This window comes from Pteropus vampyrus, unplaced genomic scaffold (assembly GCF_000151845.1).
Source record: "Pteropus vampyrus isolate Shadow unplaced genomic scaffold, Pvam_2.0 Scaffold79, whole genome shotgun sequence".
Lineage (NCBI taxonomy): Eukaryota > Metazoa > Chordata > Mammalia > Chiroptera > Pteropodidae > Pteropus > Pteropus vampyrus.
Genome location: NW_011888860.1, coordinates 2,489,973 through 2,500,311, shown reverse-complemented (window position 1 = coordinate 2,500,311; position 10,339 = coordinate 2,489,973). Strand labels below are relative to the sequence as shown.

The 10,339-nt window shown below is 40.6% G+C and overlaps 1 protein-coding gene across 1 annotated transcript in view; it reads left to right on the top strand.

Moving 5' to 3' along the window:
• BEND4 (BEN domain containing 4) overlaps positions 1 to 10,339 on the top strand; it is a 32,089-nt gene that overhangs the window by 876 nt on the left and 20,874 nt on the right. Inside the window, exon 2 of the mRNA XM_011362795.2 lies at positions 7,729 to 8,312. Coding sequence (XP_011361097.2) covers positions 7,729 to 8,312 — 584 coding nt within the window. The remainder of the gene's footprint in view (positions 1 to 7,728; positions 8,313 to 10,339) is intronic.

The window sequence follows — 10,339 nt, the reverse complement described above, 5'->3', positions numbered from 1 at the left end:
AGTAGTGGGGACCGAGGAAGGGGAGGCTGGGGACCCTGGACACCCTCCGGCGCGATGGGCCTGGCCGGGGAGCGTGAGGGGAGAGTGGGGGGGCACGCCCCGGAGGCCTCCCCGCGCGGGCAGCAACTTCTGGAGAATTCTGAGGCGCTGTCGCCGCATCCCGAGCTTCCGACGGCGCGCGCGCCACCTAACAGGTGGCTCCGCCGCCCGAATTCGGCTTGGCGCCCACCGAGCGCAGCGGCGGGAATTGTTCGAGCGGGGACCTGGCAGGCAGCTCTGGCGCCGAAGCCGCGCGCGGCCCTGGATTGAGACCGGACACCCTAGGGTGACAGCCGAGGCAGCTCCCAGCGAAGCTTGAGCTACTCTGTAGGGTCTCTGGGACGCCCTCCCCTTTTCCTCCGCTGCTTCACTTTTTCCTTTCCACTTCCATTTACCTATTTCTTTCATTTGTTTTTTTCTTCTTTGCCTACTGGCCCTCCTTTTCTCCATCGCTTTGATGCTCTCTCTTTCGCTGTCTACTCAGCAGGCTCTTGTGCGCGCGGTGTCTCTGTACCTCTTTCGTTGCTCCTCTCTTTCCCCACCCACCCACCCCAGAACCCCAGCCACGCGGTTGTGAGACTCCTGGCTCCTCTACGCCAGCGATGCGGTGGAACTGGCGCTTGCCCCCAGGGCCAACTTCGGGGAAGGAGACATCCCGCCCCTCCTCCCAGCCCCGAGAGCCTCGGCGCTCCAGGCCCTCCATCCACAGCACCCACTACGGGGTGGGACACGGCTACGCCGCGGGTCCCGCGCCCCGGAGCTTCTGGGCCCGGGCCTGCGGAAATGCTTCGTTGGGCGCAAACACCCCAGGGTACAAGATTCTACTCCATTACCGGGAGCCTGAAGGCGGCCCCTTGGGAAAAGGCCAGGTGTCCTATCCGGCTGCGGGAATGGAGATGGGATAGTGGAAAGGCCAGAGCGTGGGGCCTGCGCCCTAGGACGCTCTCCACTCCTTGAGGACTGGCAGCCACGTTCATTCTGCTTATCTGAACTAACTCAGGCCTTTTATAGCACTTTGGAGGCTCCCCTCCCCCCCAAGTCTGCATATCAATGAATCCAAGGCTTTATTTCTAATGAAAATATGAGCATTGTTTCTAAATGAGTTATAGATGCCTACGCTAATGTTCTGTTTGTCAATATTTTGACACATGAAGGATTGGTTTTGAGAAAGAAAATCTAATTACAGGTTATAGTGAAGACTTATTCTATCACATCCCTCACTGATTCGGAGATGTTTGATGGCTTTGAGTGGGTTTCTTATGTGGATGTCCTTAATTGTTTATGGGTGTGTGTGTGTGTTTTTTAAGTTGTTCCTGGCCCAGTATTGTGTTTTTATATTCAATTTTAGGTTCCTTGCCCACTTCCTTTTTCCACATTTTTGTTCTGTTTCCACCTCTTGAGGTTTGTGTTCTTTTCTTTGGGTTTGGGGTCTCTTTTTCTATACTGCTACTTGTTCATGCCCAGTTTTATTCCTCAGCTCTGCTTATCTTTCTGTTTTTTAATCTTGTTTTTCAGGAATTTGTATTCTTTTCCCTTTTTCTATATATTGCTTACTCCTTTGCATAACCTCAGTTCCACCATGTTCATTGGGGTTTTCCCCCTCTTCTGCCCAGTTCAGTCTTTAATCTCATCTCGCTTTCTCCTTTCAGTCTTTGCTGACTTTCAGTCTTTTACTTACTTTGTGCACTATAAATCTGCCCCCTCTCATTTTCATTTTTATCCATAGTTCTAATCTTGTTTTATTCCTTCTTTTCTCTGCACCAGTCACTTGCTATCCTGTCTATGGTCCTTCCTACTCTGGCAGTTTCCCTGCTATCTTTTATTCATATGTAGCTTTTTGGTTGTGGTTTTTTGTTTTGTTTTTTTTTTTCTTTCTCACCTTGTCCTAAATGTTCTTTCAGTGTTTCTTCTAATGTTCTGTCTAGTTTATGATGTCTCTGTCCCCAGATGGAAATCACATCACTGAATCTAAAGGAATGAAAATGGGCTTGTTGATGCCCCCTCAAAGGGAGTTTGAGGGGGCATCAACAAGCTCTTTTTAAGAGAGGTAAGCCTGATAACACCAAGGACAGGATGTCACGTGCTTGTTGGAAAGATGTGAATTAAATGGTAGGTGTCTTCCATGAAGTAAAGAAAATAGTCTGAGGCAAAAAAAAAAAAAAAAAAGCTCATAGTACTAGACATCATGAATTGTGATCATAATATTAATCATTGATGGACAAAGCCATTTCTTAACAGGCACTGTAATGTGAGTGGCCATCAGAGGGACAGTCACCTGATTGGCTCTTTGAGGAACTAGTGGTTCCACTTTGAACCAATGAGCATGTGTGCACAGAGGGATGGCCATTTAAACATACTGGGTGGGGGTGGGAGTCATCATTTGCTTGTTGCACCCTCACAAAAAGTATTATTGAAATATCTTAGGCCACCTAGTAAACTGAAAATAGTCAGAATATCAATATGATTAAATGAATCAAGGATAGAAGAAGAGAGATGACTGAGTGTCCAGAGCAAGTGCAATGAAAACATAAAAGGGTTGAAGTGAATCTTATTTGCCATTAAGGGCCATAAACCATTGAGAGGAGAAACATGTGATTAAAAATAGATTTTTTTCAACATTCTTATAAAATCTCATGAAGAGTATAATTTTCCTTAAAAGGTGTAATATACCATGGTTTTAAAAGCATATTTTTCCTCTGTGGGAGGCTTAGAGTTAAAACCCACGTAGATCTTGATATGCAGCCTAAATTTGGCATCAGGAAATGGGAAATTGCATCTTTAAGCAGAGTACAATCAAAAATGAATTACAATAAATCCTATATAATTGCATAGGTCATTCTCTTTAATGAGATTTTATTAACCTGACTGTCAAGCTTTTGAGTCAGGCAGATATTTTATCTTCTTCAACTGATAAAAGTGTCAGCTATAAACCACCATATAAATATTCATAAATCTACACATCTGTGGCAGCCTATCAGCATCATTCTTTTGGACATTAAAAGCATTCTAATTACTTTCTGTCTAGCAGAGCTGAAATGCTGCCTGTTATAGTATGTGCTTGGCAGGCATGATTGCTTTTGTTTGCCATCACAAATAGCAGCATCCTATTTTATATACCGATGGTCCAGAAAATATTCAAGGATTGACTGAGCAGGATGAGTATTAGGAAGCACCATCTGGTTTTGATAGCACCAAGTATATTAACTCATCTGTTAATTTTTGACACATCATTGATTTATTTATTTAGAAAAATTGCATCCTGTTTTGCTGTGTTGATGTTTGCCATTATGAAAAAAAATGGGATGGCATTTTTTTTTTTTTGTAAGACATAGTTAATTGATTTAAGACAAGGTTGATGCTTCCAAAGAGGCTTTCATTTTTTAACTTCTATTTTCTAAACCATGAAGTCTTGTCTTAAAATGAAGTTATATTAATGTTTTAAAGAAATTATCTATTTTGAACTAGCCGAAAATCCTTTAGGTAGATATATGGATACATGATAGTAGGTCACAAAATTTTTTCTGCTTCTGCATTTTTTAATATTAATATATTTCACCCTTCATTGGGCTAAAATCAAAAGGTTACCACTACTCTCGACTGCTGTGATCTCCTTCATAGAAACAGAATGCTCTTGGGGATATGCTGTGATGGGCAAATTCCATTCAAGGCTTTACTTACAAAGAAGGACATTAAAGTAGGAAGCCTGTGTTTGATTGCTGAGTTCCCATACCTCTTCTTATTCACTTATCAGATTTAGGATGGATTAAACCACTTAAATTCCAAAGAATTTCTAAAAATGAATTTTTTTTAATTAAAAAAATAATCATGGGTTCAGATTTTGGAATCAGACTAGGCACATTTGCAGCATGATATTATCTCCCAACAGACTGCACAACAAAGCAAAATAAATTGGAAGTGGCCATTTTAGAATGCTTTGTGATTGTGATTTATTAACATTTCATGGTGTTTAATTTTAGCAAAGTTAGGGGCAAAGTAAGTAGTTTTAAAGCTCTTCTGTAAATTGCTGACTGTCCTTCCCTGCCATCATCTGAGTGGAGTATTCTGTGACTAGGGGGAAAAAAAAGTTAAAAAAAAATTCAAAATACATGTCACACTTAGCTCAGTTGTGAATCATGGATCAGTGGCCATCCAGTTGTGTTCATATGAAAACAGAACTTTTCTCCATTTTTTAGTAAGAATGGGCATCACACAGTACTTGCATTTGTAATTCTATCTAGAAAGCTAAAGTATTGTTGGCTGCAGTATGTATTAAGTGGAAAGATTTACTGTGTTCTACGAAATATAATAGTAATATTTTTCATCACACTCTTCAGTGTAAAATACTATTCAAATATTAAAATATTATTCAAATATGTTAAGATACTGAAAAGAAATTCGATTTTAAGGGTTATAGTTGCTCTTTTTGTATATATCATTTCTAAGAATGAAGCATTTAAAAAAACTGCAGGCAAGAACTGTTTTATGATTGTAGCTATTTTCTGATATTCTGAGTGCACTTTAATACATTATCTTCATGATGTAGGGTAGTACATAATGATTTTTTTCTCAGCATATTACGAGTTTATCCTTCAATTAAGAAAACAAATCATACTTGTCCCTAAGTCAGATTTTTTCCTTAAAATCTATACCCTAATGTGATTTTATCAATATGATTTAAAATACTGAGTGTTCTTTAGGATATAGAACAAATATATTGAGCAGTTCTTTCTAAACAATTCTATTTTAGCCTTTCTTTTCATATTTTCCTTTCATCGAGGTTATGTTAATGGTGTATAGGCTGTAAATCAATTGGGACTATGCTGATTAAAATGCAAACAGTAAATACAACTTCAGGTCTAGAATGGGATTATAGGATTAAAATGAATGAAAACTGCGAGTGTGCTAGCATTGAGAATTCCCAATCAATATCATTCTTTGATTTTACTAATAAAAGAACAAAAACCTCCAAGTGAAGAAATGAGATTGCAACATCTTAAATCTCCCCACTTATATCGTTTAGCTGTTTACTTTTTTGTTTATTTGGTTTTGGTAATTATAAAGAAATGATACCCCAATATTTGAGGCCTTCCCCCCATTAGTGTTGATTTACATTATGAGCTCAGTTTCTTCATTTCACCTGGCAGGGGGCAGAGGCGACATCATCAGTTCGAGTGCTTGGTGTGTGAAAGATACTTTCTATGTCCACATCCCTTTTTCTCCAACATAGTAAGAGGACTTTATGTTGGCAGCTCCTTCAGCCAAGTTCACAGTCCTATCAATCAATTCTAGCCTGAAACTATACCCAGCATTTGGTTTCTTCTTCAGCATTCAAAATAATTGTGTAAAAAACAGGCCTTTGCCTGATATTTGAGGGATTCGAGACAAGAGTACAAACGCAGACCCATAGAATTCAGTTAGCATTAATGTATTGGCTAGGTGGAGAGCCAGAGGAGAGGAAGAGCAGTTAAGAGGATCGTTTTATAAACTATATAAATGTCTAACCAATGTCCTGTATACTTGAAACTAATAAAATTTTTTAAAAATGCAAGCCTACATACCCTATGTCTAAATAATTAAGAGGCATGAATCGGGCTAACTTTAAAAAGTTCTGTCCACCTACCCTGACAAAGACACCTTCATACTGACCAGGTTTGACTTTGGAGTTTGCAGCAACTCATGGCCTTTTCTTCCCACCCCTAGCTTCATCTTCCTCTAGGAGAGAGTTCTTATACACAGATATGGATGCCCCAGCTCTGGCACCATGGTCTGTCTTGGGGAGGATGGCTCAGGGAAGAGACCACAGGCCCTCTAAGCAGTTTGAGTTCCTGGATCTTGGGTACTTAGCCTTGGGGAGAGGGAGGGCTGGAGCAGGAGGGTCTAGGCTGGGCCCTCCTGCCTGTGTCTAGGGCAGTATTGCTCCTTAGAATGAGGATGCGCTCTGCCGAGAAGAAAATAATCCTGTGGACTCTCAGCCTGCCTAAGTGGTCTTGCCACCGCCACCCCAGCCAAGTAAATCTGAAAATGCCATAAACTAAGAGTCTCTCTCTTTTTTTTTTTTTTTTAACAAGAGCTCTTGCATGTATTCAGTAAATATTTCTTAAGGTACTATGCTGGCCCTGAAACCCCAGGGCACTCAGACTTACTGGCTTCATAGACTGTACTGTCTCTCTTCCTCTCCTGAACTGAAGAGTACTAGCCTGTATATTCTGATTTGTCATTTTTTCAGAGGGATCCAGGAATAGTAGCATTTTATAGCTTTGGGAGATGTGAGGGATGCTTCCTGTTTGCCAGGCACTGTGCTGTAGGCTTTACATTCTTATTAAATAATTTAAAAAGGACACTTGGACCCCAATATCTTAGTTACTCAGAAAAGAATAGTACAAAATGGAGCATGTAGTACTATGTGCAGGTTTCTGCAGGTTTCATTGGTCATACATCCTGGATTTTCTGAAGAAATAATTTCTGATCACAACTATTCTGGTTCATTGTTTCCGTAGAAGCCCTTGAAGATCTCACCATTTTTCATTTTAAAAGTTGTGGCTTTTGTTTGTTTTCTGGGGAAGAATACAACTGGTCAGCATTTTCAGAGACAGCAGTAGCTAGTTACTGTCATAAACAATAGTTATTGGCATCAAAAATCTACACTATTTTGTTGCCATTTTTCTGGGTGTGGGGAGAGGAAATCCTCATACCACTCTGTAAGCCCTAAAAAGTATCTCTCTCTATTTGTAAATAGCCTATTCTGGGTGGCAGTCAGGAGAGAATCTGCCTTGTGACGTTTACGTTAGAGTGAATTTTCAAGATCCTTAGACTGATGACATCAAGTCACATTTTCACAATTTAGAGGTTTTTGTCTTTTTTTTTTTCAGTGAATTGATTGCTTTCTGTTTGTTTTTTGCTCTTTACTGATTAACAGTTAATATGCTTTGGAATTCATGTATGTGAACTAACCAGCACTCTCAGCACAAGCCATTTTAGGAGATTTGGCAATCTAATGGAAGAGGTTCTAAAAAGAGCACTACTGCTTTTCAGATGATACTGTATAGATCAGCCTAAACATTGGCCTTGACATAATATCCATGTTGGCAGATAAGTTAAAAGAAAGTTATTGGATGGCACATAGAGTTTTGCTTTTGAGCTATCATCATCTGCCTTATAGGTCCACTCTTTGTTTTACCTCCATGTCTAGTGAGTTCTTCTAAAAGACTTATCTTCAGTTTGTATGTGGGAGCCACGTACTCTTGGCAGGATTGTATCAGCTGATTAATAGCAAGGGCACGAGGGCACTCCAGAAATAGAAGTAATGATTGCTCTAAGCCCTTCTGTCAATGAGGAATTGAGTCTGCAGTGGCTGGCTCGATTCATTAAAGATATTAATGAAGCCAAAGGTGCGAGTTCAGACCTGTGCAGGCCAGTTAATGCCACAAAGAGAGAGATCTCTGTATGATACTCTAAAGTTGTTGTCCAGCCATTTCCCAGAGTAAAGGGCTGGGGGTAACTCATCAGGCACCCCACCAGTCGCAGAACAACAGGAAGCTATATATGCATCCTATTAAAAGTGGACTCGCCATGTCACCTCGATTTGTGATAGAGTAGAAACAAATACATATTTTTAACATTTTTGAATGTTAAACTCAAAATTGAGGACCTTACTCATCCCTTGCTTTTGGTTGTTGATCTCTGATGTGTCCTTTCATGTGTTTCAGAGAGTCGAATGATCTTGGATGCCTTTGCCCAACAGTGCAGTCGAGTTCTGAGCCTCTTAAATTGTGGAGGAAAACTTCTGGACTCCAGCCATTCCCAATCCATGATTTCTTATGTAAAGCAAGAAGGCTCGAGTTATACTGAAAGACAGGAGCAGTGTCACATTGGGAAAGGGGTCCACAGTCAGACCTCAGACAATGTAGACATAGAGATGCAGTATATGCAAAGGAAACAACAAACTTCTGCCTTTTTGAGAGTTTTCACTGACTCCCTACAAAATTACCTGCTCTCGGGGAGCTTTCCGACTCCAAACCCCTCATCAGTCAGTGAGTATGGCCACCTGGCCGACGTGGATCCTCTGTCAACCTCCCCCGTGCATACACTAGGTGGCTGGACTTCCCCAGCAACATCTGAATCCCACGGCCACCCATCTTCTTCTACACTGCCAGAGGAGGAAGAGGAGGAGGAAGAGGAAGGCTACTGTCCTAGATGCCAAGAGCTGGAGCAGGAGGTTATTTCACTGCAACAAGAAAATGAAGAGCTCAGGAGGAAATTAGAGAGCATCCCAGGTACTTGACATGTTACTTACAAGCCAACTGCAACTTATTCCTTTCCATTGTCTCATCAGAGTGTGTGTGTGTGTGTGTGTGTGTGCGCGCGCGCGCGCGCGCTTTTGTTTGTTTGTTTTTGGCCAATGATACAGAAAAGTGGGAAAAACAGGCATGCACAGGGTACCCTTAGCCTGTCACTGCCAAACAGATTTTGAGATGAGCCACTAACCTTGTCCTGGCTATGTTTAAGCCATGTTCTTCTTGGGTATAAGCCTGAAGCCTATGGTCCTACTAAAAGATGTCTCTATCGATACAAAAGCAATTCTTACATGTGGTACAGTGAGATTGAAATAGGCCAAGTGCTATGAGCCTGAGTTTCCTTCAAAATATGGCCCTATTCCTTTAAAATGGCTTTTGTATTTTTAAAGACTTTGATATATATGTTTTATTAATCAGTGGTAGAAATGAAAATGAAATGATACCTTTGTGACAGGACTTGACTAGTACTGAACAAATAGTCTCTTCTATTTCATTAATTTCTCGCTTTCTTGTTAAGTTTCAACAGGCATAGTCTCTTTTCAGCATGCGAACTCCCCCCTTGAAGTTAATCAGCAACTGTAAACTAAAAAGAGTAGACAAAAACAGACCAGTAATTAAGCTGATCCCAAACTATTTGTATCCCTGGCTAAATATAAGGAAATTCCTGCCTCCTAGAGATAGTAGATTTTCAGAGTAGCAAAATTCATTATGGCGTGATCTACTCTGGGTTGCAAAGTCATTTTTTCACTATTTGGGAAGGTACTGATTTTGCTTATGTCTTTGAATTCATTCCTGCGTGTCTGTGGCTTACAAAAGATACTAAGATCATTAGCTAGAACAATATCTTGAAACCTTTTTAATTGTGCACCCATTTATTTTCCTTTTGTCCTTTCATTTAAAAGAATACCTCAAATAGACCTAAGGTTTGGCTCAGAATATTTTGGAATTAGATTTAGTGCAGTTATCTTGTTGGGGAGAAGCAAGAGGTAAAGTAAATCCATTCTCTGTTTTTGTGTGTGAGCCATGGGGTTAGGTGAGGAGTCCAGGGCGCCTTCCTAAGCCAGGCCAGCACTGACTGCAGGAGAGAGACTGGGTAGAACTCCAAAACATGTAGTGGATCCAGAGTGCTTTTGGTTTCTTCAAGTCAGAGGGATACAAGTGCAACTAACACACTGTGAAATTTTACAGCTTTCACAGACCCATAAATTATGGTTGATTAACTGTAGGTTTTACCCTCAAAAGGGTATTTTCATTTTATTCCCCATCCTTTCTCTTTCATTGGGAAAGAAAATAGCATCTTGCTGATCAACCAATAGCACATACTTACATCAGCCATTTAGAACTGTGGGTAAAGTTTTAGAGTGCAAGGACAGGCAACACAAATGTCCAGAGTATTATTGCCTAATTCTTAATCCTAACTATTTGGCAAACCATCTGTCCTTGGTAAGTCCTAAGCAGATTTGGAGTTCAGTCCGACTTCTGTTTCTTGAATCCATAGTAAGAGAAATGTCTTGTGTTAGGGATAACTCATCACTGGGCCTGCCACTAATCATTGTCCTCTACTTCCCAGAAACATGAAAATGCTGCAATTTCTTGAGCCCTCTTGATGGTCAGACATTGAATTACACAGGTTGATATTAGGCTAATTACTGTTACTGTAAACTTTTCAGCCTTGTTGATAATCGTCTCCATGAACTTGAACCAAGAGCCATTTTACATGGAGAACGACGACCGCTTTAATGATCCATACTGAAAACCAACTATGTAGATGAAAATGTTTGTCAATTATGAATAGAAAAAATCAGTGTAAAATGCAGGAAATAATAAGTTTATTTGTGATTACTTAACACATGTACTCACTACCCAGGGACACCTTAGGTTGAAAGTGTCACTTGGAGATGAAAACTTGAATCAAAAAGAGACATCACTGCCCTCTTGCCCTCACCTCTCGATCTCCATCTTTGGCTAAACAACAAACCAGGCTCTGGGAGATCACTCAAGAATGT